Raw genomic sequence first — 27,268 nt, 5'->3', positions numbered from 1 at the left:
TAACTGCGTAAAACTTGCGAATATACAACATTCTTCGCTGTCCAATTGTCGCTGCATATAAATAGATTGTCAGGTTTACCGACCCTCGAACATGCAACGTACAATTGTCCATGGGAAAAACAATCAGTATTAAGATCTATACCACATTTTTTCTAATGATTGACCTTGAGCTTTGTTAATGGTGATTGCAAATGCTAATCGAATTGGGAATTGCAATCTTTCAAATTGAAAAGGCAGATCCGTTGGAATCATGGGAATGCGAGGAATAAGAACAGCCTCACCCTCAAAAGGCCCTGTCAAGATTGTGGCCTCTATTAGGTTTTCCATTGTTTTTTTTTTTACGGCAAGTCGAGTGCCATTGCAAAGCTTTGGTGGGTTTATATTTCTTAAAAGTATTATTGGTACGCCTATTTTTAGTTGTAGCACGTGTGGTGGAAACCCTGAAAGATCTATGGAATTTAAAAATTCAGATGGATAATTAACCGCTTCATTTGGTTCCAAAACTGTGTCGACTGACTTGTAAAGGACTGCCTGGTCTCGAATCTTGGTCAAAATAATATTGTTGATTTCGTGGACGTCTATATTTTTGGGTGCGAGAATCGCTCTTTCACTTAGCCATTTATTATTTTTATAATTTTTTAGAATATTCGGAAATACTTTTTCAATCAATTCATTTTTGGACGTCACTAAATTACAGAAATCAGCAGGTAGTTGTATACGTCCTGAAATTGAGTCTACTGGGAGCTTTCCGTTTCCCATTGCCAGCAATTGATCTGAAAATGTTTGACCAGAGTCATCGTTTTGCAATCGGACACGCATATTTGTAGTTAATTTTAATGTTTTTACGTGTGCCCATAAATTAGAATTTTTCAGGCAAGCATTCATTTCGTCTGCAGGAGTTGATCTAGGTATTATAGGTAATGTTTGCCTGAAATCTTCCGCAAGCAATATTAATGTGCTGCCAAAGGGTTTCGACTTCCCTCGCAAATCTTTCAAGCATTGATCCAGAGCCTCGAGCGATTTTTTGTGTGCCATTGTGCACTCATCCCAAATAATAAGTTTGCATTGCTGCAATACTTTACCCATCCCAGATGATTTGGAAATATTGCACGTGGGAGTTTCTGTAGAATGCAAGTTCAGAGGCAATTTCAAAGCGGAATGAGCAGTTCTTCCACCAGGCAGCAATGTTGCGGCTATTCCGGACGACGCAATTGCCAACGCTATATCATTTTTTGATCGAATTGATGCCAGAATCAGTTTTATCACAAACGTTTTACCAGTACCTCCTGGCGCATCCAAAAAGAAAATTTCTCCAACGTTGTTATCGACACAATGCATTATCGTATCATAAATGTCTTTTTGTTCCGACGTTAACTTGGAAATGTTATTTTGTACATACGACAATAGATCACTCGTACTGTAACTTTGTTCACGATCCAATTCTACACATGTCGAAACAGCAGCGATACGGTTAGGTGAAGGCATTCCCAAATCCTGAAGAGGTTTGTTTGCCATACGTACGCACAAATCTTCTATAACAACTAAAGTGTAGTTATAAATTTCTGATGTAAAATCAAAAGTCATATCTGACGTCTCTAACTGTTTTCGATGGAGTATATCTTCGGACATTTTTGACTTATATTTTTCCCATAACTCTGTAGGAGCTGATGGAGAGCAAGTTGTTAAAATGATGCCAAACAATGCACGAATTTGACTTGGGGTTGACGTTTCGCACGCGTCATTGATGCAGTTATCCCAGTGTTGGTCATTCTCCAATAAATTCAGAGCTTGGCATGCACTACGGTAAGTGTCATGTTTAGTACCATTTACAGTCCTCAAATACTCAAAGGATGTCGGACCGGGTATATTCACCAAAAGCAGGTGTAGAAAGAAGCATTCATGTTGATTGGGGTGAACGGTGTAGAGTCTTCCTATCGTGGTATCTTTGAAGATGGTAGGTTGGCCGTCGACTGACTTACCCTGTTTTCGACGTTCAAATACTTTATTTTTAGTATTCCACGTGTAATACGAAGGCACTTCAGTATACAGCAGTTTTTTTGCAAAAGAATCATTTTTGCAAAGCGAAAAAAAAGCTGTTAATGTTGTATCCGGTGGATTCAGGACTCTTTGTTGCACGTTGGTTTCCGTGAAATAAACACGTTGACCATTCTGTAAATGTACCGCTAAGTGAACAACAGCTGGACTACGTTCATGTATCGGAAATGAAAGAATTCGCCAAACAGCTTCATTACTGCTTATGTATCTTCCAGCCTGATATTGTACGATTTCATCGAAATCTTTGATTTCGGGCTGCAAGCCAAAAACTGCCATGTCACTGCCTTTGTTGACGTATTTACATATGTATTTGATTGCCTTTACGGAGTTACAGTATTCAACGTTTATGTGTGCATTAAATGTTTTTGATAATAATGGGGAATATGGAACAACCCACTGGTTATCTACTTCGATGGTGGTACCGTTACGCTTCTTTATTATTGCTGTTTTACCGCCATCTTCAGTAGATCTTCTTCTATATTGTGGGTAACCATCATTGCCAGTAATTGTGTTTGATACTAAAAGTCGAGGATATTGCTTTGTGCACCTTCCTTTGGCCATGCATTGTGAATTTTCGTTCAGTGCACCGCAAGGTCCATGTATCATATTTTTTACAATAATATCATGTAACCCCTTATCGACATTTTTATCAGGTATTTCAGCGGAAATCACATCATCAATTTCGTTCGATGTAATTTTTTTATGTAGCCAGATTAGTATATGTGCGTGTGGCAAACCTGGTTTTTGCCATTCCACTGAGTACATCCAGCATCGCACTGACCCAAACACTTCAAGTTTTACAATGTAGTTTATCAGTGATTTCAACTTTTGCCGGAAGACACGGGCCGAAATGTCATGCCTATGAACCGCCGATTGTCCTTGAAGTAAAAGCTGCAGTATCTCGTCCCAAGATTGATTACATGTAAATGTAATAAATAAATCTGGACGACCATAGAGACGAACATCTGCAATAGCATCTTGAGCATATTCATGCATATGACGGGGACTGCCAGCATATGACGAAGGTAAAATTGTTAATCTTCCAACGTTTGTGGTATTACCGTCATTTATAACTGCATCTCGCAAATGAATGTATTGTTCAGAGCGGAGCTTGGTCTGATTCAGGCGGATATATAGCAAACGTTCTGATTCAATTTTAGCATACATATCAACGACGAATTGGTGAAACAATTCACGGCATTTTAAAATATAATTTTCTTCATCCTGCCGAATCATTAGTCTATAGGAATAATAATGCATTGCACTGCATTTCTTATTCATTTCTTTGTTAGTGGCTGGATTCATCAATTTAATATTAAAGTGATAGCCGTCGGCTCCATCCCAAAAAATGATAGGATATTGTAGGGCATCGTAGCATCGATGAGTTTCAGCAATTCTTAACAACTGAGCGTTTCGCTTATGAAGAATAATATCTCGAGGTAAAAACTGATCACCGACCATAACGATTGCCACTTCGTCGATAGTTGGAGCATTGTATCTACGCACATGTTGGCCAGGAGGCGTTTTGTCAGCGGAAATACCAATTTTATGCGTATCAGTAGGCATCAAATCGATGGCTGTTTTGAACAGACGCACTGAATTATTATTTTCGTGGAAAAGTTGTTGCAATTGGGAAACGATTGTCCTTTCAACGTTGGGAGAAATTTCGCAACGTGCATTCAATTCAGAATTTCTATCACTGATGAAGTACAATTGTAAAAATTTATGATTCTCGCCTGAGAATGGTAGAAGGGACCCTGCTCTATGATAAATTTGCCCTTTTACTTTGAAAGTAGACATAAATTGATCTGGATTTTCGATTTGGGCTCCAAACGACGTCATTTGGAAACATGAGTTGTATTTTCTGAATTTTGACAAAAAACGCTTAGATTCTGACGTAGTTCCAGTAAGGAAAGTCTTCAATGGCTCTGGTGGTGCAGCCAATAGAGGAAGTTTAACTTTTCCTTAGGCGCAACACATTCCCATTGTTTCACCATTGAATTTCAAGGCCTTGCAATAGGGACAAATTTTAGACATTGTCCTGATTTGAACACATCTACTCAAGCTGTAATCATCGACTGGGTTGTACCTGAATGCCAGGCAAAACTTTCAGGTTGCTCTGATTCCTCGGCACGCTTTCTTTTCTTACTTTCTCTATCAGCAGCAAGCCTGATTTCTTGCTGTTCTTGTGATTCCTCGGCACGCTTTCTTTTCTTACTTTCTCTATCAGCAGCAAGCCTGATTTCTTGCTGTTCTTGTCATTCCTCGGCACGCCTTCTTTTTTCACTTTCTCTTTTAGCAGCAAGTCTGCTTCCGCGTTGCTCTGGTAGTTCCTCGGCACGCTTTCTGTTCTTTCTTTCTCTATCAGCCTCAAGCCTGTTTCCTTGCTGTTCTTTTGATTCCTCGGCACGCTTTCTGTTGTTTCTTTCTCTATCAGCCTCAAGCCTGTTTCCTTGCTGTTCTTTTGATTCCTCGGCACGCCTTCTTTTTTCACTTTCTCTTTTAGCAGCAAGTCTGCTTTCGCGTTGCTCTGGTAGTTCCTCGGCACGCTTTCTTTTCTGACTTTCTCTATCAGCAGCAAGTTTTTTGGCATAGACTCTTTGAGCATCTTCATCGGCTTTTGCCATGGTAAGTTCATCAGTCATTGTAAATTTAAACATTAATAGATTTCTACGTGAACATATGTCTTAAATATCTTGAATGACGTCACCGTCAAAGCAAAAATGACGACAACTAATTTCATGACGTCAGTCAACACAGAAACATGACGTCACCTGATCCACAGACAGACACACAGACAGACAACTTATTTTTATATATATAGATAGATAGATAGATACGAATCTTGTGCGTTAATTAAGCTGCTAAAAAATTGAATGCGAAGATTCCTTGATTGCCATTGGGGAGATGCACTGTTGTTACCTTATACGCCAAATGGAAAACCTAGGTCAAATTAAGCCTAGAAAAAGACTGGTCACGATAATCGGCAATGGTTATAAAATTGAAAGAGATAAACAAACACAAGAGCTGCTAATCATACTGGGATAAGCAAGCAGAGGAAGTCTAATCTGGTTGACGAAATTGATGGTGAATATCGATCCTGATGGACAAAATCATCTTGTTTCGAATCATCTTGATTGAATCTTGTTTCGGCTCTGAAAAGTACATTTCATTATTAGTTTGTAGACAAGTTTGGAGTTAAGTTATTTGATAGTATTAGGACTATAGACTAGCTTTATAATTTGTATCATAACTTTAAATATTCCGTTGTATACAGAGAAATTATCGGATTTCCGGAGCTCATATTATGGTTGATTTGTTTTTCATTTCGAGTAACACTAAAGCGTGTTTTTATAATTTAAAATTGTATATTATTCACTATTGGTGTTATAGCTGTTGAGACAAATATGTTACCTGATAAATTAATCCATTATTTGTGTGTGCTGTTCAATGACTTTGCGGCTTTCAAAACACTATATGTTTTTATGCTTAAGATTTAAGATGATTTTTATTGTATACTGGAAATTACTGATACCAGACTATGAAAAGTGTTATAAACAAGCTTGTTGTTGTCAGACTATGTACTCATTTTGACTCCCAAATCAGTATTCCTTTTTTTTTATACTGGCCTTTGGGTGTTTTCAGTAAAGCGCTAGTTTTCTATAATCATACAAACATAGGGAAATATTATCATTTGGTTTGTTTGTACTAGTTTTATCGATATATGTTAAATAAACTATGAAGCAATAATTTTTGTTTGTTTAAGTTTCAACTTTGCTCTATACTTCCCTTAGAAAACTTTTCTTTTAAAATAAATCTTTGCCCGTTTTATTTTGGATTTAAGGTTTAACAAATACTGCCGTGATCTATTTTATATACTGGGAGGACCCCCTTCTAATAAAGAATAATTTCTGTTCGTTGTAAGTTTTAATGCTGTTTCTTACTTCCGGTTGTTTTTTTTTTTATTTAATTTGTGGCGGTTTTTAAATAATGATAGAAATTTCCCATACCCCCTTGTAAACTTTTGCTTTCCGTGGAAAGTCCGCCCCACAAAAAATTCTACCCTAGAAAATGCCCAAATATTTCCCAATAACAAATGCTAGGCTATATATGAAACCTTTCTTTGAAGACTATGGGAACCAAAAGAAATAATGAACTGACGAATTCGGATAGCTTGATTTAATTTTTTCCGAAATACTGAAAGAAAATGTAAAACCAAACCACATAATCTAATAGAACTCACAAAACTATGGTCAAAAAATATCCCTTTAAAGACTTGAACCTTTGACGTCCTAATTCCAAGCTATACCGACTGAACTACGAACTCTATTAATCTAATTTAATTCATTGGATTTTTTAGCACCGTAATTACGTAACTTACAGCCCTTTTTCACCAAAAGTATTATTATTAGATCATTCAACTATGCTGAAAAAATTGCTATCTCATAAATATAATTGGTCGACTTAAGGAGAAAGGGGCCTTTGGGTCCTGCTCTCCAATCTTTTTGTCGCTTAAAAAGGGCACTAGCAATTTTAATTTCTGTTCGAATGAGTCATTAAACATATCAGGGCTACCTCTACAAAAAGTGATTTTCTTTGTTGTTCAAGGTTGGGGACTCTAATTACCTTATGCAAGAGTTTTGATCATACTGATTGCAGTGGTGCAACTTTGATTTTGACCTGAAGCCGTTTTCGAGGGGTTTCAGGCTCTTTTCCAAAATCATCTAAAATTGGTTTTCTCAAGAAACTTTCAAACAGTTCGTGGTAACGAACTGTAGTAAGGAGCGACCCGGCTCAATAGTAAACGAAACTAAAAAAAAAAACGGAATTTTGATGCTAAAATATACATCAAAAGAATCGGATTTTCATGCTGATTTTAAATATATAAGTTTCATCAAATTTAGTCTTTGCTATCAAAAGTTACGAGCCTGAGAAAATTTGCCTTATTTTGGAACATAGGGGGAAACACCGCCTAAAAGTCATAGAATCTTAACGAAAATCACACAATCACATTCGGCGTATTAGAGAACCCTACAGAAAAAATTTCAAGTTCCTATCTACTAAAATATGGAAGTTTGTATTTTTGGCCAGAAGACAAATCACGGCTGCGTGTTTATTTTTTTTTTTTTTTATTATTATTATTTTTTTTCCCCAGGGATGATCGTATCGACCAAGTGGTCCTAGAATGTTGCAAGAGGGCTCATTCTAAAGGAAATGAAAAGTTCTAGTGCCCTTTTTAAGTGACCAAAAAAATTGGAGGGCACCTATGCCCCCTCCCACGCTCATTTTTCTCCAAAGTCAACGGATCAAAATTTTGAGATATCCATTTTGTTCCGCATATTCAAAAACCATAATAACAATGTCTTTGGGAATGACTTACTCCCCCACAGTCACTGGGGGAGGGGCTGCAAGTTACAAACTTTGACCACTGTTTACATATAATAATGGTTATTTGGAAGTGTACAGACGTTTTCAGGGAATTTTTTTTTTGTTTTTGGGGTGGGGTTGACGGGAGGGGGCTATGTGGGAGGATCTTTCCTTGGAGAAATATGTCATGGGGAACAGAAATTCAATGAAGAAGGGCACAGGATTTTCTAAAATTACTATAAAAAAACAATGAAAAAATAAACATGAAAAGTTTTTTCAATTGAAAGTAAGGAGTAGCATTGAAACTTAAAACGAACAGAGATTATTACGCATATGAGGGGTTCTAAAAATACTTTAGCATAAAGAGCGAGGTATTTAGGAGGAGATAAATACCTCGCTCTTTATGCTATAGTATTTTTAGTAATTTCAATTATTTATTCTACGGCCTTTCTGATTCAGGGGTCATTCTTAAACAATTAGGACAAAACTTACGATTTAGTGTAAAGAGCGAGGTATTAACGAGTGAGTACAAACCCCCTCATATACATGATAGAAATTTAAGAATATAAAAGTTTGTTAACTAAGTTAATTCTTGAGTTACGTATATTTTTTACTAATAAAAACATTCGTTAAAAATTAAAATTTATAGTTGCCTTTTTATGTAACCGAAACATTGCAGGGCAACTAGGCCTCCTTCCCCACCCCTTATTTCTCAAAATCGTCTGATCAAAACTAAGAGAAAGCCATTTAGCCAAAAAAGGAATTAATATGCAAATTTCATTTTAATAATTTATGTGTGGAGAGCCAAAATCAAACATGCATTAATTCAAAAACTTTCAGAAATTACATTAAAAAAACTAGTTTTTTTTTAACTGAAAGTAAGGAGCGACATTAAAACTTAAAACGAACAGAAATTACTCCGTATATGAAATGGGTTGTCCCCTCCGCAATCCCTCGCTCTTAACGCTAAAGTTTGACTCTTTGCCACAATTCTGCTTTTTAAAACAATTAAAAGCTTGAGCGTAAAGAGCGAGTATAAATTTAAGTATGAATTGTGTTCACCACCTCCGTCATTTTCACAAGCAAACAGATTTCCACGATTAACCGATAAGCCTGCCCTCACCGATGCGATGTGGTGTCTAGTTGCAGAGCAACAGCCAAAAACTTAAGACTCTAGCAAGACTTCTGTAAGGTATACCAGGCAGAAGGTGACCCGGATCTTCTCATTGTTGTAACTGCAGTTCGATCTGCTTCTATTATGCCTGTTGTCCTGGGTGGAGACGTCACAAATCTCCTTATACTCCTGTGTTATCACGCACAGACAGGTTGCCAAGTGATTTACTTTTACTCTGAACCTCGAGCTGAAATCTCAAAGAGTAGAATTTGGGATATAAATGCAACGAAACTCAAACTTGGATCTCGTATGTGTAACACATTCAAATATGTCCACGCCTTCCTTGTGTGCGATTCAACTTTTTGCATCTATGACGTTGGGAAGTCGGCGGGACTATAGCTTCTGATAAAAACGACGGGATTTACGAATCTGCTAAATTTTTACGGACCCACCATCCACCAAGCATGACACTTCAGCAGTTGGCGAAAAAGCAATAATGCTTTTATATAAGTGCCCAGACTCAATTTCAACTCCCAATCAGTTGCGTCAGCTCAAATTTAGATCATGGAGAACCCTGGGATGTAATCTGGACCCTACCCAGTTCGGTTGGGTAATTCGGAATGGACTGTATTGCGCTATTTTTAGTGAACTCCCAGCTGCTCCCAACTCTCTTCTTGCAGTTTTTCACTGTAACTGCAAAACCGATTGCTCAAATATACGATGCACTTGCAAAAGAAAGGGATGAAATGCACCATGGACCTGTGGACCATGCAAGGGAACAAATTTTGCTAACTGTGTTACAACTGAGTTTCTCTGAGTTGATGACCTGGAAGATAGCAAAGATTTGTGAATATTGATATTTCGGTTTTTTATCACAGTATATTATATGTATATTATGTCGGTGAAAAAGTCGAGGATGTTTTAATTGTTAGTTAGAACATTAAATTGGGTGATAGTTGTCATAAATAATTATCTTCGCTGAAGTAAGGATGCTGGGACTTGTATGGACTTGTTGGTCGTATGTTGTAAGTTTTTCATCTTTTATATATTTATGTTTTGCTGAGGACGGCCCTTAGACGGCCCTTAGGGCCGAAATATCCATTCAAATTAGATTTTCGCTGTCTTACGAAAAGAATTCCCTTTTGTTCTTCTTGTTTTTGATAGTTGTCATTCTATATTTTAGGAGCGGCTACTTTCAGCTTAAACTTGGTGTAATACTGGTGGAATGTTTAAATGAAAGTTTTAATTTTACCTTAAACTAAATGTAATTTTCATAATCACCGTGATCTAGTACCCGTTTCTAGACATGAATTTTGTTGTTGTACGCATTTATATGCAAAAAGGATTTTCACGTCCTCAAAATCAACCTCAACCTCAAAAAACCTAATTGGTAGTTTTAAGTTCAAATACAAGTAATTTTCATAATCACCCTGATCTATTGCACTATTCTAGACATCAAGTTTGTTGTTGTACGCCTATAAATGGAAAGGCAGGTAGTCAAAAAATATTTTCTCTTGCAATTTGTTCCCGGTCGATCCCTTTCTGGACTGCTTTACTAGGTTGAAGCTACTGCTGCAAAAATGATAGAAGGCACAAAAACACCCGACAGCGATATGCCCGATACGATACATGCGATACCAACACGTCCGATACCCATACGTGCGATACCGCTACATCTGATACCCACTTCGCCCGATATCATAGCTATCTCAAAATTTTATAGAACGACTTTGGGGGGAGGGGACTAGCTGCCCTACAATATTTTTAGTCACTTAAAAGGACACTAGTAACTTTTATTTCCGTTCGAATGAACCATTAAATATCTCTCTACGATGTTCTAGCCTTTCATTAGCCCTGGTTGGAAAAACTACCCTTCCCCTTTTAAGATTAAAAATACCATTTTTTTGTGTACCTTCATCTAAAAAAAAGACGAGAATCCATGAACATTTTCACTTTTATTTCTCAAAAACTGCCTTGACAATTCAAGGTAACAATTTTTTGTAATTTAAAATATATGGAAAGAAATGGGAAGGCTGCGCTCCAGTATGAATTGCTCCATGTTGCGCTCCACATCTTTACATGAAGTAGTAATGGTAATAACGGTGGTGTCAACTAGCGCGGAAAAATTGGACAATTCCCTCCTGAAAATTGAAAAATTCCGTTTTTGGGGCATATTCACTGAAAGATTCCTTTTTCGGTATTTTTCATTGGAAAAAATAACAAATTTTTCCCTCCCCCGTGTCCTACAATTATAAATACATTTTGCCTATTCCCAAATCTTTGTCAGCTTACGCAACTGGGTAATAATTCTTTGCATAGATATGTATGTAATTGGTTCAAAATGCTGTTTGTATGTTTATTGACTGACTGTTTATTGACTAAGCTGTATTTTAGGGAAAACCGCCGTTGCCACCAAAGCCAACAGATAAGCATGACCAGGAGCTGAAAATGGACAAGAGCCATAAGGAAGAAAAGAAAGTGAAACTATCGAGTTTGAAAAAAGCAATTGAAAACACTGAACTAGAAATAGCTACCCTTTCTGCCAATATTGATAAGGTAAATTCTCAAAATTTTTAAGTACCAGGGACAGTGAAATGAAATCTGATTGTATGAACTGGTTCAGTAAAAAGCTTGCGCAACTATATACCGTATAAAAACTTTACAGAAATTGAGATTTAGTTTTTAGTGGGAAAGATCTCCACATTTTGGTAGTAGCGGGTGGCAAATCTAAAAAAAAGAATGTGTGTAAAATCAGTAAAAAATAAGCTGAAAACCTTCGGCACAAAACATCTTAAGAAAATTTAATTTTCCTTTGAAGGTGTAGTTGTCTTTGAAAATCAACAGGTTGTTAGCGTGTGAATTTTACGACAAAAAATATTGTCAAACTTAATTATTTTGGTTGTGATTATTGATTTTTTATTGATTTTCATAGTTCAACGTGCCAACACTGACGAAAATCTGCTTCTGTGCTAAAAACTTCATAATTTCAAGAAGAGCAAAAAAAAATCTCGGAAGATCGCGGTTTTCTGGTATAGCCAACATAAAATGAACCAAATTAAATTAAAGTAATATACCTGTAAAAAGGGAAAGATAAGATTTGGAATGGAAAATATATTCAAAATGTTGATGGATTTTCTTGATAGTGGGAGGGTATAGCTAAAAAAACTGTGACGTTAACAGAAAAGTAATTAGTGATTAAACTTAAAACGAGCTGAAATATACCCTAATGAGAGGGGAACTGTCACAACCAGTATTCCCCTCCAATAGGCTGAGATGAAATATATTTATAATAAAATATATAGCGCTGAATTTGAATGAGAGCCGAAGTTTTGACTGCGAGGTCGAATCGCTATTGGTGTCAGAATAACTTTCGAATTATCGCTACTTTCGATACTGTAGACCCCACCCAACGTTAATTTGAATGTCACTATAACCAGTGGTATGAAACCATGTGCCGCCCCTCTCCTGTGGTCTTTCACTGCATTGAAAAAAATTGACCTATTTCTTATAGTCTTCTAATTATGAATGGTGTTCTGTCCGTTGGAACTTCGAAGTATTTCTGGCTTTTGTAAGTAATCTCGCCTATATTTAGAGTCTAGTTTTGTTAGGTGTTTCCGCAGAATTAGTTTTCAAATTTAAAAATTATGTTGAAGGTCAAAGTAACTTAAAACCCAAGAAGAAGAAGATGAGCCCTAGGCCTGTGCTCTGTAGGATACAAAAATGTCATTGGGAGATTCAGAGTTTTTTTTTCTACAAATATACAAGATGATTTTAAAAATGTGTAATTTTGCTCTCTTAAGATATAATGATAATTTGTGTCTAAATTTTTTGTTTCGAGTGTCGACGATTTTTGTCCTAAATATTTTCGGAGGTTCATTTAAATAGCCACACAATAAAAAGATTGATTATTTTCGAGATACATTATAATTACATTTATTTGGGATTCGCATGACTATCTGCAAATTCTAAAATTAACTCTGGGTTTGCGACTGAACACAGAAAATTAAGCTAGCAAATAAACAAGCTAAAAACTTGAAAACTTTGCAGTATAATGTTTAAACCGTGAAAATAGACTTAGACCACAGAAATAACTAAAAAACCTACAACGTAAAAGTGTGGTTCAATCCCGCTTTCTAGGGCTATAGAGAGAGAGGGCTATAAGGTTGAGGTGGCTAGGCTATATACTGAGGATGAAGAATGAGAAATTGTCAAAGATTGTCCTTGTTGGCCAACCGTCTAGGGAAAAACGAAAAGCAGTTCTTCCTCGACTGGGATGGGAGGATGCTTTATGTAATTATTTAAGGGAAAATAAGAACCTCTTGAGAGGATGTAAAGAGGAACGCTTTGAATAGATTAACATGGAGGAGGAGTATGTGTAGCTGCGTTGGCTTCAGGGGGCTTGGTGATGCAAGGGGTTGCTAGCAGTAGTACTAGTAATAGTATTATTACGTCATACGAGGACTGGAGGTTGGAGTAAAAAGATGAATTAAACTATAAACCTCATCGAGGTCTCTTTTGATTGGCATTTGTAGTATCTTGTAGGTATTTTTTCTTGTTATTTTTTTGTTTAATGATAAATTTCTCTCTCTTAAAAAAAAAGAATGGAAAGTATCAGTAAAAACAAAAAAAGACAAAATTATTGATTTCAGTTTTCAAGCTCACTTGTGGTTCAAGGTTCAAGGTTCTTTTATTATAACCAATATATACAAAATATTAGGTAACTCAAGGCTGAGAGTATAGCTCGAATGCAATTGAGCTACCTTTAAGAAACACTATATATGCACAAAAATTAAAAATAAATACTTCTCTTAACCAAACTTAACAGAAATAAATAAAAAACAAATCCCGTGCCGTACGATACCACTTCCATCCTCCGCGCACCATCCTGAGACAATTAAATTTACAACTTAAAACCAAGTGAGTCATAAGAAGGCCTCATGGGCGAACCCCGGAGACCAACCCAATACTTAAAAAAAAAAAATAAACATCCTTAAAAAAAAAAAAAAAAAAAAAAAAAAAAAAAAAAAAAAAAAAAAAAAATCATATTATTTAGATTTATAACTTTCAATCAGATTAAACATTAAGATGGTGGACCTTAATCTAAACATTTGAAAGATCTGCTGGAGAGTGCTGTTGCGGCTGAGTTTCAATTCTGGGTCCCATAAACCAACCTGATATCAGTCCCATTGTGCCAGTATAGACCTAGTGGCAGGGTCGTATCCAGGATTTTTTTATTGGGAGGGGGGGGGGGGGGGGGTTGAAACCGCCTAACCCCTGAATGCGGCTTTGCCTAGTGGCATCTCATCAGTCACGTGTTTTTCATCTCGAGTGCTAGGATTCAGGCCACCACTGGAAATATTTTATCTAATGAAATTTTTGTTAATTTGTGCTAATTTGTGTAATTGTGCTAATTTGTTTATTTTTGAATAGCTTACTAGTATGTAAAATGCTGACAATTATAAAACAGTGCTAGACTTTTTATTGAGTTTTTTTTTTTTTTTATCACCGCGCCTTTTATTTTACTAAGTGCAAATATTAACTTACTGTCAAACTTTTAATTTGTCTAAAAGGTATCAAGAGCTATTCTTAGATAGAAAGACTTCAAAACAGGATACGATAATGCCACATTTTACGTCATATCTTCAAGATAAACATTAGAGGTTTTTTTTTAAAGTAAACAATCTAATGGAAAGAATAGCAAATTTTATTGAAAAAATACCCTAAATGTAATCTACACCAAATAGAATTTCTTCCTAGGTATGATTTTTTTTACGATAAAATATGTAGAAACAAATGCCAAAAAAAAACTTGATTTATTTCTAATTTAAGTGACAATTCCTTGGGCTGTATCCAGGATTTTTTTTTCTAGGGGGAGGGGGCTCCAAAAAAAACTTTAAGAAATCCATCAAAATATTTGATGCATCGGGGCGTTACAAAAACAAACAAACATTTGGGGAGGAGTTTCAAACCTCCTAGCCCCCCCCCTCTTGGATACGGCCTTGATGGTTCCTAATATTAGTTGAAATTACAATGTGGAAATTTCTAGCTTTATGATATTAGCCTTTTAGTATAGAGCTTTTTCGTATTTTGTTGCTGGGAATTTTCACCGGGTTTAGGAATAAATTGTCGAGCATAGCTAAGACTCAAGAATAAATCAGTTTTTACGCAAATTTTAGGAAAATAATCCTCATTTTTCATTAACCTTTTAAATTTTGGATTTTTACCGGGGAGTGACCTTCGTATGAAAATACGACTTAGAGATTTATTTTCTTTCGTCACTATTTAAGCTTGAATAAAATGGAATACCCCCTGACCTATGAAAATTCGATTGCATTTTATTATATCACTGTAGTTTTGTAGGACTGGGAGTAATCTTATCAATAAGCTTATAGAATTAGAAATATTTATGATGTAAATCTAAATAATTTTCCACAGCTTAGTCAATTCATTCTGACAACGTGCGTGAAAGATTTCGTCGAAGGTCGAAATACCATGACTCACTTTTCATGCTATCCTCTCTGTTATTTTCGTTTTTGTTGTATATTCTATCTTTTTTAATTTATTGTTATTATTAATTTCTTTCTCGTTTAAAATTTCACTCCTTTTAAATCAAGAATTGCTACTCGTAATTAGGCTATGCACTGTACTTTTTTCTGAATTTCCTTTATTTAATTCCTCATAAAATTTTGTGGAAAAATTTTAAAACATCCAATTTTTTATCTGCAGTAAAATTATATTTTCTCAGCACCGGCTTGGTGCTGTGGTGAGTTGTTAGCAGTAGTTTTAGTAAAATTATAGAGACTTGAAAAAATTATAGAGCTAATGAGCATATCATGCTCATTAGCTTTTGGCGTCTCAAAATAATACGTTAAAAATCTAAAAAGGTTTAAATGTTGTTCTTAAGGTTTGGGTCGATTTATGTTGGGGTTCAACATGCGTGAAAAAATAGGCCTTTAGGTATAACAAAACAGTAGGCTTACATCAGAAATCTGATTCCCCTCTTAATGGCCGGATCTGAGTGTTCCCAATTATAATGCTATCCTCTGTATTATTTTGGTTTTCTTTGTATATTCTGTCTTCTTGATAAAAAGAAGGCTCAAATGGTTCAAATGCTGTTTTTCTTTGTATGTTCTTTGTATATTCTACCTTCTATCGTTTTCAATCTTTATATTCTAACATGTATATTCTATCTTTTTCTTTGTGTATTCTGTCTTCTTTAGTTATTCTTATATTTAATTCTTTTTCGAATGAAGTTCGATACACATTCATGGTTGTGAATACTACGATATTTGATAAAAATCCAGTCTTTCAATGAAACTTCATGAAAGCCATTTAGATGATAATGAGTCAAAACAAATTACAATAATTTTTTTTTTTTTTAGAGTGAAAGTATGAAAGTATACTTTAGTGTGAAAATGCTGATTCCTGAAAGTACATTGAATTATACCAATTATTTGTAGATTGAATATAATGCCAACATTTTTGAAAAGCAATGATAACATAAAAGGTGATTATAAATGAAAAAAGACTAACTTGATTAAGTATTTTTTATGCGGATTTTGTTGCCACGTCCACTTTAAGTACGAGGCTTTTTGTAAATTGGCTATTATGTTAGATGGATATTATAAAGAAAAAGTATCGACTCTTTTGTTCTAGACTGTCAGTTTTCTCTCCTCTAAGTTAGGTTGACCCTCTTAGTGAGAACATGAGACAAATTGGGAAACCCCAAAAAATTAGGTAATTCATAGCCAGGGAAAAAAAAATAAAATACCAATATTTCATTCGAGACATCCGCTCATCTATCCTTAGTGCAAAAGGAGAATACAGGGCGAATAAACGTCCACGAAACACAATAAAAAGCCGAACTTCAACAGCAATATTTCTAGGCCAAAAAAATATGCATTTTAATTTTTTTCACTGTTTTTCTCGTTTTCCTACTGTGATTCTTAATCAGTGTTATTTCAGAATTTATTTGGCCTCGTAAATGCATCAGTTCTGAACGTTTTTGAATTAATACAGTTTTTGATTTTGGCTGTTCGCACATGAATAATTAAAACTCAGTTTGCATATTAATTTTTTTGGCTAAATGGCCTTCTCTTAGTTTTGATCGGGAGATTTCTGACAAAAAAGGGGTGGGAGAGAAGGCCTGGTTGCTCTCTAATCTTTTGGTTACTTAAATTGGCAACTAGAACTTCTAATTCTTTACGAACGTTTTTATTAGTAGAAAATATACGTAACTTACGAATTAACTTACGTAGTGAACTTCTATATCTGTATATTTTTATTACGTATATGAGGGGGTTTGCCTCTCGTTAATACCTCGCTTTTTACACTAAAGCTTAAATTTTGTCCCATTTCTTTAAGAAAGACCCCTGATTCACAAGGGCCGTAGAATAAATATTTGAAATTACTAAAAATACTTTAGCGGAAAGAGTGAAGTATTTTGGAGGAGATGAACCCCACATATGCGTAATAATTTCTGTTCGTTTTAAGTTTTAATGCTGCTCCGTACATTCAGATGAAAAACTTTTCCATATTTATTTTTCATTGTTTTTTAATAGTGCTGCAATATTTTGCGCCCCCTTCATGGAAATTATCTTCGCCCATGACAAATTCCTCTATGGAAAGATCCTTCCACGTGACTCCGTCCCCTCAGCCCCCCCCCTTCCAACCAAAAATATCCCCCTGAACTTTGGGGGAGTAAGTCGTCCACAAAGACATTATTGTTAGGCTTTTGGACTATCCTAAACAAAATGGCTATCTCAAAATTTTGATCCGTTGACTTTGGGAAAAAATGAGTGTGGGAGGGGTCCTAGGTGCCCTTCAATTTTTTCGGTCACTTAAAAAGGGCACTAGCATTTTTAGTTTCCTTCATAATGAGCTCTCTCACGACATTCTAGCACCATTGGGTCGATACGATCACCCCTGGGAAAAAAAAGGAAACAAATAAACACGCACCCATGATTGGTCTTCTGGCAAAAAATACGATTCCACATTTTGTAGGTAGGAGCTTAGTTTAAGGGTTGTTAAAAAGAGGAAAAGAAAAATAATTAATACTGGTTTTGTTCTAGTAGCAATCCCTATAACTATTATTAATTTTGACCGTTATTAAATAATACTACACCACATTATATCAAACGTCATTTTTTGTGCTGCTATTTGGTATAATAGCAGCACAAAGAATTGTCATTCCAAATGTGTGCAAGTCTTTTTATAGTGTCTTGCTAATTTTTAAATTAAGTATTTTTAGTTCTTATAAATTTATATAACCATCCTTCCTCTGCCTTTAAAGTCTCCCTGACCGATAAGTGTATTTCTAGAGTAGAAATATTTTAGGAATATTCAAAATTTCGGCACTATGGTGCAGAAATCTTTGATGAGTATATAATTTTAATAATTTTATTAATTTATATTAATTTTAAAAAGATTTTCCACTAAAGAAGTTTTTCATTCTAAAGTAAAAGGTGAACCAACCATGAACAGAAACGAACAAATAATTTTCAAGCATAAAACAAACAGAAATTGCAACAAATAAGCCAGCCGAACTCGAAACGAGCAGAAACAAAGAGTAGGTCTGGTCCCCCCCCCGTTCATTCTACATACCATGATTTAATTTGCACTTTACTGAAAACAATCCTTATTTTGAGCTATGTGTTTTTATTTCTCATAACAAAAAAAAAGAAGAAAATCCCATCATGTTCTGTTCAGATAAATGAAAAAAACAAGTTTTTAAATGAAAGTAAGGAGCGACATTAAAACTTAAAACGAACAGAAATTACTCCGTATATGAAAGGGGCTTTTCCTTCTCAACGCCCCGCTCTTTACGCTAAAGTTTGACTCTTTCTCTTAACTCTACATTTTAAAAACATTTACATTAATGTTCATATACTGATATTTATTCTAAAAGTCTTAATAGTTTTGGATTTATAAAGTTAAAAAAAGATGAAAAATTTAAGACGCATTTTGTTTTAAGTAATGGGCAGGATATGTCGTAGTCATATCTGTAGTCGTATTGCTCATCTTAGTAGTATTCACATATTCAATACTAGTAGCCGTAGCAGCAGAAGTAATAGTAGGAGCATTGGGCGTAGTATTTGTGACAGTAGTTGTAGTAGTAGTATGCACGCATTGCGTTTTGGTTTGTTCAACGCCCCCCTGAATATGCCCTGAAATTTTCAACTTAATATCCTATACAATTTCTGGAATATTGATGATACGACCTTTTTATCACTTGCATACACTTAGTGTGTTCTGATTTTGTTTAACAACCTCCTAAACATTCCCTGACAGTTTCATCTTCATACCCATGGCCTCAGTATTAGTGATAGAGTAGTAATAGTAGAAGTAGAAGAAGTGGTACTAGTACCAGCATGAACAGAGTGCCTTTTGGTTAATTCAACATCCTTTTCAACATGCCCTGAAAGTTCCAACCTTATGCTCTAAGCTATTATGAAGAAATTGCCCCCACATCCTTTTGGCAACCTGAATACATGTAGTGGGTTTTGATTTAGTTCAACATCTCCCTAACATTCCCTGGAAGTTTCATCTGAATACCCTTAGCCTCAGTAGAAGTAGTAGTCGTAGCAGTAGTAATAGTGGTAACATGCACACAGTGCCTTTTGGTTAATTCAACATCACCCCTAACAGGCCCTGAAAGTTTCAACTTAATTCTCTAAGGCGATCCTAAAATATTGCTTATATGCCCTTTTGACAACCTTTGTGTTTTTGTAGTTGAAACTCCTCCTAAACGTTCCCTGGAAGTTTCATCCCAATACAATTAGCCTCACTAGTAGCAATAATCGTAGCATCAGTAGTAGTAGTAGCAGTAGCTGCAGTAGTAGGAATACACACCTAGTGCCTTTTAGTTAGTTTGAAGTCCACCTCTGAATTCTCTGAAAGTTTCAACTTAACGCTCTAAGACGTTCCTGAAATATTGTTGGTACATTCCTGATATATTGATGGTACATTGTTCCTGACATATGATTATGACGTTCCTGATATATTATGGGTAGCTAATGAGCCCAGATAAAAATTGCTTTTTAAGGAAACAAGATGGTATTTCCACCAAGAAAGCGATTATCTTTAATTCCAGGGGTCGATAAAAATAGAAGCTGAGAAGTCGAAGCTGCTGTCCTTTTCTGGTCAAACGAAAGCAAAGAAAATTGCTGTGGGGTTATACGAAAACTACGATTACAACATGGAGCATTTAAAAGAAAAGCTTCAAGAAATACAAATAAAAAGAGAATCTATGGAAGAGCAATGGAAGGAAGTAAAGCAAAATTTGCTTTTGACCCAAAAGAAGCTGAAGATTAAGAAAGACACTTTGGTGGTACGTTTTCATATTTTGAGAGTTAAGGTAGAAAGTGATGTTACTTTTATTCATAAGACAGACAGGGTTGCTCCTTATCTCCTTTTATTTGTATTTGTGTACTAGGTCCGCCTGTTGACCACAATGAATACTATGGGAGAATTGGCTATTCAACTGAAAGGTGGAAGTACCATAGACTTAGATTACGCAGGTGAGTTTAGGGTCCTAGATAAAATGTCTGTGAAAAGAATTACTTTTTGTTGTTTTGAGAGTCCAGGGTGCGAGAATAGGTATGGAAGTGCAAATACTACTAGTACTAACAACTCACCGCAGCTCCAAGCCGCCTGAGCCCAACGCTGCTACGCACACACCTCCTCTATCAAATTTATCCGAATCTTTCCTCTATACACCCCCCCTCCCCGAAAAAGTTCCAGCCCATTAAGTTCTCCATTAAGATCTCCTCTCGCCCCATTCGGGACGGCCTACTTTTCTGTATGGCCTTAGATGGTTGGCCGAAAATGGCGGTTTTTGGCAGCTTTGTGATCCTTCATTTCCAGAACATGTACTAGCTATAATAATAATTTATTGTTACCCTCTGCATACAATATAAATGCACTAAAAAGGAGTATAAAAAAAAATGAAAAGAAAAACAAAAAGGGCACAGAAAAAAAGAAAAAAAAAGAACCCGCACAATTCTTGACAACTTCAAACACTTTAAAACACTTTTTTATTAAAAATAAGATATCCTCCAATCAGCTACCAAAGGGTTCTTCGTATGAAATTAAGTAATTCTAATGAAGTGATGTGGGAAGTGCGGGTACTTGAGCTGCCTGTCCACAGCAGTTTAAGGCCTATAGGCCGGCTGGTACCAATACACAATGTAACTATTATGAGTCCAAATGGGGGTACTAAGAAAATACTTGCAGAACCTAAAGAACAGCAATCAGGTTTGTTTTTTTACCAGGTCCAGACAAAATTTCCAAACTGGTGACAAAAACATCACATGCGGTGCAAAAAGCACATTATATAGCCGACCAAGGGTTCTCTTATCAAACTGGCCCTTTGTCCTGGCGAGAGGACCATAAGATTTTCTTAGTTTCTCTTTCAAAGAAGTAATTATAAGCTGCATAGTGGATTTTATTGAAGTTCCATACGGAAGACCTAAATACCTAAATGAACTGGAAGATGAGGTTGTGACGGGACCAACTTGGATTGTATCATTGGAGGCGATCTCCAGTCCAAAGGCAAGAAACTCTATTTTGGAAGTAGCAACCGAAAGACCGATTTCTTTCAGTCCGGAGCAAACAACATCAACAACGTTTTGGAGTACCCCAAAATTGTCAGCCAAGATAATATTGTCATCGGCATAAGACAAGTGACGTCCGGCAATATATGGCTCAATTAAGTATGATGGAATCTTTCGAGCAGCTTCTCTTATAGAGTTACTAAATATTGCCGGACTAAGAAGAGAACCTTGCTTAACACCACAGCGCATAAGAATACGATTACTAACAGTACCTTGCCAACGAATCTGGATTGAGGAGTGCTGATACCACTGCCACAGGCAGGTGCAAACAAATGGATTAAGTCCACTTCTAAAAAGAGACATAATTGCTTGGGAGAGGTCGAGGCCGAAGGCCTCCACCGAGTCCGTTGGTTTCTGAATTGAAAAGGGAATAGTTGTGGGAAAAGTCCTTTGGCACAAAAGCCTTCAAAAGCCTTTGGCACAAACGTAGAGATTACGTTTTGCCTTTTTATGCCTTTTTAAGAATCGCTTAAAGAGTTGCATGGTCGTTCTGCACGCCAAGACCTTCCCGAAAACCAAAGTGGCTGTCGCCATGATCACATGTCGTGCTAATTTTAATATAGATAAGCTTCTCAAGAAGCTTGCCAATCGTCGAACATACAGTAATCGGTGCATATGCGTCATAGGATTTCGGGTCTTTATTTTTCTTAAAAATGCACGTTACTAGACCTTCGCATAGCGCATCAGGAATATGCTGCTGGGCGATACAAGCCTGAAATAAAATAGCAAGATGTTCAAATAATTTTACTGTCCCGTACATCAGATATTCGGGTTGCAGGCCGTCTGAAGCCGATGCTTTACCTGGTTTAAGACGGTAAATTAACCTCCCACATTCCTAGAAATCAGGATGAAGCCCTATCTTTCATGCAGCTTACTGTTTGAATTATGTTCAGTCAAATGGGAACCCAAAACTGTCCGTAGACTATTCCTCTGGAAAACTCTGCCGAGCATAATCTCTTCACCTTTGCTTACTCCATGTCTAAGCGACTTAGTCTTCTTAACATTAATTTTCAATCCTATTCTTGCGCCCTGATTTCTCAAAACCTCCGAAAAACCATTCATTTTGCTAATATTTGCCTCATGACTCTCAAATCATGAGTGTTATCAAAATCTATGAAAGTTCTATTTTCTCATTTGATTCAATGTTCGAATGATTCAAAAAGTTGATTGAAATTTGAAATTGATTCAAAAAGTCATAGCCTTTGTCGTGTTCCCTAGGACAAAGCTCGTCAAAATAGTCCATATAAACGAGGATAAAACGCAATCCTACTTAACTTCTGATTCAATTTGAGACCAGCTACTAGCCTAATTGCCTATTTCAATCGGAGCAATGTTATTCTCGTTTATGACACTATCCACTTTAATGTATTTAACTTGTATACCATGCAAGGATAAACTGAGGACTAAAAGGGACTTCTCAATTATTAATCTAAGGGTTAAAATGTGATCTACAGCTTTTTTTCATTTCTGAAAAATTCAATCATAAAAGTAGTTTGCTTCCTATAGAAACCAAGTTAATGCCTCCAAAACTGCCACACTTACTCCTACCACCTTTTTTTTTTATAAAGGTGGGGTTATAAAGGTATGGGGTTTATTTAAAGTTTTTCTAAAATCCCTGGATACTCTCCTCTTTTCAAAAATTATATTCGCTATCTTCAGTAATATATCTGTAAACTCAGTTTTGATATGAATGTTGAGAGGCTTAAATTCTAATGAGACATTAGAGGTGATGTTAGGTAATGAGAAAATTGAATAGGCTTCACTTACCTAGTTGGCGTCATTAGTAATGATGATGAACTCAGGAAATTATATAAATTACTAGCTGTTGAGGTGGCGCTTCGCGCCACCCCAACACCTAGTTGGTGGGGGCGCTTCGCGCCCCCCCCAAGCCCCCCCGCGCGCGTAAGTCGTTACGCGCCATATCAGTTATGCGCCATTGTAGTTGTGTCCCTATGTCCCACCTGTGAATATAGATATATATATATATATATATATATATATATATCTATATATATAAAAATAAGTTGTCTGTCTGTGGATGGATGGATGGATGTGTCAGGTGACGTCACCTGAAAAAACTGGATTAGGTGACGTCAAAACTGAAAAAACTAAAAAAAGGCAAAAACTACAAAAAAAACTAAAAACTAATAAAAAAAATAAAAAAGCAAAAAACTAAAAAAACTATAAAGGTAAAAACCAATAAAAAACTAAAAAAAAAACTGAAAAAACTAAAAATAGGCAAAAACTACAAAAAAAAACTAAAAACTAATAAAAAAAGTAAAAAAGCTAAAAAACTAAAAAAACTAAAAAAACTAAAAAAAGGTAAAAAACTAAAAAAAATAAAAAATAAAAAAAAACTAAAAAAAAGGAAAAAAACTGAAAAATAAGCTAAAATAAAGGTAAAAACCAATAAAAAAATAAAAAAAAAGGAAAAAACTAATAAATGACGACACTCAAAGAGAAAGCGACCAGGACAAAAGGAATGTTCGATTAGCAATCAACAAAGCACCGGGACACAGGGAGTATAAATGACGACCAGGACATAAGTAAAAAAAAAAAACTATCTATATATATAAAAATAAGTTGTCTGTGGATCTGTGGATCGTGGATCAGGTGACGTCACCTGAAAAAACTGGATCAGGTGACGTCAAAACTGAAAAAACTAAAAAAAGGCAAAAACTACAAAAAAAACTAAAAACTAATAAAAAAGCTAAAAAACTAAAAAAACTAAAAAAAAGGCAAAAACTACAAAAAAACTAAAAACTAATAAAAAAAATAAAAAAGCTAAAAAACTAAAAAAACTAAAAAAAGGTAAAAAACTAAAAAAACTAAAAACTAAAAAAAAACTAAAAAAGGTAAAAACTAAAAGAACTAAAAAAGAAAAAAATAAATGACGACACTCAAAGAGAAAGCGACCAGGACAAAAGGAATGTTCGATTAGCAATCAACAAAGCACCGGGACACAGGGAGTATAAATGACGACCAAGACACAAGTAAAAAAAAAAATTAACAAAACTAAAAAGAAGGTAAAAACTACAAAAAAACTAAAAAGAAAAAAAAACTAAAAACTAATAAAAAAACTAAAAAATCTAAAAATCTAAATAAACTAAAAAAGAAAAAAAAAGGAAAAAAATAAAGGAGAAAAACAAAACTAAAAAACGAATGTATATACAGACCGGTACACCGGGATACAAATGACGACCGGGACACAGGGAATATAAATAACGACCGGGACACAGGGACACAACTACAACGAGGACACCGGGGGAAACAGGGGGATATAAATGACGACCGGGACAAAAAAACTAAAAAGAAATAAAAACTAAAAACTAATAAAAAAAACTAAAAAATCTAAAAATCTAAATAAGCTAAAAAAGAAAAAAAAAGGAAAAAAATAAAGGAGAAAAACAAAACTAAAAAACGAATGTATATACAGACCGGGACACCGGGATACAAATGATGACCGGGACCCGGGACACAGGGAATATAAATGACGACCGGGACACAGGGACACAACTACAACGGGGACACCGGGGGAAACAGGGGGATAACCTGACAATCTATTTATATGCAAAGACAATGGGACAGCAAAGAATGTTGTATATTCGCAAGTTTTACGTAGTTAAAACCATATATATATATATATCTATATTCACAGGTGGGACATAGGGACACAACTACAATGGCGCGTAACTATTATGGCGCGTAACGACTTACGCGCGCGGGGGGGCTTGGGGGGGCGCGAAGCGCCCCCACCAACTAGGTGTTGGGGTGGCGCGAAGCGCCACCCCAACAGCTAGTATATATATATATATATATATATATATATATATATATATATATATATATATATATATATATGTATATATGTTTTTAACTACGTAAAACTTGCGAATATACAACATTCTTTGCTGTCCCATTGTCTGTGCATATAAATAGATTGTCAGGTTTGCCGACTCTTGAACATGCAACATATAATGGTCCATGGGAAAACAATCCGTATTCAGATCTATACCTCATGATTCTAATGATTGCCCTTGAGCTTTGTTGATGTTGATTGCTAATCGACCATTCCCTGTGTCGCCATCGTCATTTATGTATCCCCCTGTGCCCCCCGGCGTCCCCTTTGTAGTTTTGTCCCTATGTCCCGGTCGTCATTTATATTCCCTGTGTCCCGGTCGTCATTTGTGTCCCGGTGTCCCAGTCTGTGATTTCTCTTTGAGTGTCCCGGGCGTCATTTATATTCCTTGTGTCCCGGTGTCCCGGTCGTCATTTATATCCCCCTGTGCCCCCCGGCGTCCCCGTTCCAGTTGTGTCCCTGTGTCCCGGTCGTCATTTATATTCCCTGTGTCCCGGTCGTCATTTGTATCCCGGTGTCCCGGTCTGTATATACATTCGTTTTTTAGTTTTGTTTTTCTCCTTTATTTTTCATTTTTTCCTTTTTTATTTTTTTCCTTTTTTAGTTTTTTTAGTTTTTTAGCTTTTTTAGTTTTTTATTAGTTTTTAGTTTTTTTATTAGTTTTTAGTTTTTTTTTCCTTTTAGTTTTTTTGTAGTTTTTACCTTTTTTTTAGTTTTTTTAGTTTTTTTTTTACTTATGTCCTGGTCGTCATTTATACTCCCTGCGTCCCGGTCGTCATTTGTGTCCCGGTGCTTTGTTGATGGTGATTGCTAATCGAACAATCCTTTTGTCCCGGTCGCTTTCTCTTTGATTGTCGTCATTTATATTCCCTATGTGCCGGTGTCCCGGTCGTCATTTGTGTCCCGATGTCCCGGTCTGTAATTTCGTCAGTTAAAAACATGACGTCAGCCGACACAGAAACATGACGTCACCTGATCCACAGACAGACAGACAACTTATTTTTATATATATAGATATACAAAGTAGAATAACAAAAGCACTGGTTGTTGGAAAGAAGTTAAAAGAATAAGAAAATTCTAAGAGATAAGATTATAATGCTACGGCTGTGAAACGTGGCCGCCTTGAAAATTCGAAATGTATGCGAGATATTCTCTGATTAAAAAATAATTCGTCATTGTTTTGAATTGTGTTGCGAGAGCAACACTTTGGTTTTGTCGTGGTTTTTTTTTTTTTGTTCCTAGCACCCCGATTTCAGCTTATTCCTAGAAAGTGGTGAGGGTCTAACCTCTGCGGTTTTTACGGAAAGTGTGGACCTTAGGCCGGATTGATGAATATGACTTTACATTTTGGAAAGCTTCGTAGAACTCTTGCCTGGGGCCAAAAAAGATGGTTTTTGCTTGTCCTTGAGCCAGAGCCTATAGTGTGGGAAGTGAAGAGGAGTTGTATAGCCTATGTCAGAGAGGACTATCTGAAGTTATGCAGCCAAGCTTTCGTTTCATCAAATCATGTTTCTGCTTTCGAGTGGAAAGCTCCGTTCTAGCAGGCAAGCAGGCAGGCACCAGTTTCAAATTGAAGATGGACTAAAATCTATAAGTGTTAAATATATGCGACAGTTACCCTGCCCCACAGCCAATATATCTTTTTTGAGTGATAAATAGAAAAATTTAGAGAAGCAAAAAAGCGGCATTTTCCCACGGGTCCGAAAGTGCTGCCATCTATTGTTTCTACCCATTTCTGTTCGTGATTTAAGCTGAGTTTATCATTCGGTTTTTCGCACTTGGGATTGCGGTAGAGAAATGGTATCAGATATGCCTCTTAAACTTTAAAAGTTCTCTCATTGCTAAAGAAATTAGAGTTTATCCTTTGCTCCTTTCTAAGTGATGACGTTAGAAAGTTGGCCTACGGCAAAAAAGTCAACTTTTGAACTAAGACAGATAGATTTTTTTTTTCGACGGCAGTCGATAGCTTTTGATGAGCTGATCAAAGTATAAGTTAACCATTTTTTTGTACAAAAATTCCTTCATGAGATATACCAGTTTGAAAGTTTAAAGGGGTTGACAACTTCAGTAGTAAGGTACACACTGAAACCAAAAATAGGCCGATACCAATTGTGAGACATATAGGGGAGTTGTAAGCAACAGTCGGCTGTTAGCTCATAATCATCCTCGGCAATGAGGGGTTCGCAACTCTTACTAGTTGGTGTACCTATTTTTTGTTTCTGTTGTATTTGATGGTAAGACCAATTTGGTTCCAGTGGT

General features: G+C 35.9%; 1 protein-coding gene across 1 annotated transcript in view; it reads left to right on the top strand.

Moving 5' to 3' along the window:
• The window catches only part of LOC136036387 (coiled-coil domain-containing protein 22 homolog), a 76,832-nt gene that overhangs the window by 23,604 nt on the left and 25,960 nt on the right, over window positions 1–27,268 (top strand). Inside the window, exons 6-7 of the mRNA XM_065718571.1 lie at window positions 10,931–11,092; window positions 19,629–19,865. Of these exons, the coding sequence (XP_065574643.1) occupies window positions 10,931–11,092; window positions 19,629–19,865 (399 nt within the window). The remainder of the gene's footprint in view (window positions 1–10,930; window positions 11,093–19,628; window positions 19,866–27,268) is intronic.

The sequence above is a fragment of the Artemia franciscana genome, chromosome 15 (assembly GCF_032884065.1).
Source record: "Artemia franciscana chromosome 15, ASM3288406v1, whole genome shotgun sequence".
Classification (NCBI taxonomy): Eukaryota; Metazoa; Arthropoda; class Branchiopoda; order Anostraca; family Artemiidae; genus Artemia; species Artemia franciscana.
The sequence above is the reverse complement of the archived record's forward strand: the minus strand, read 5'-3'. Positions and strand labels throughout refer to the sequence as shown.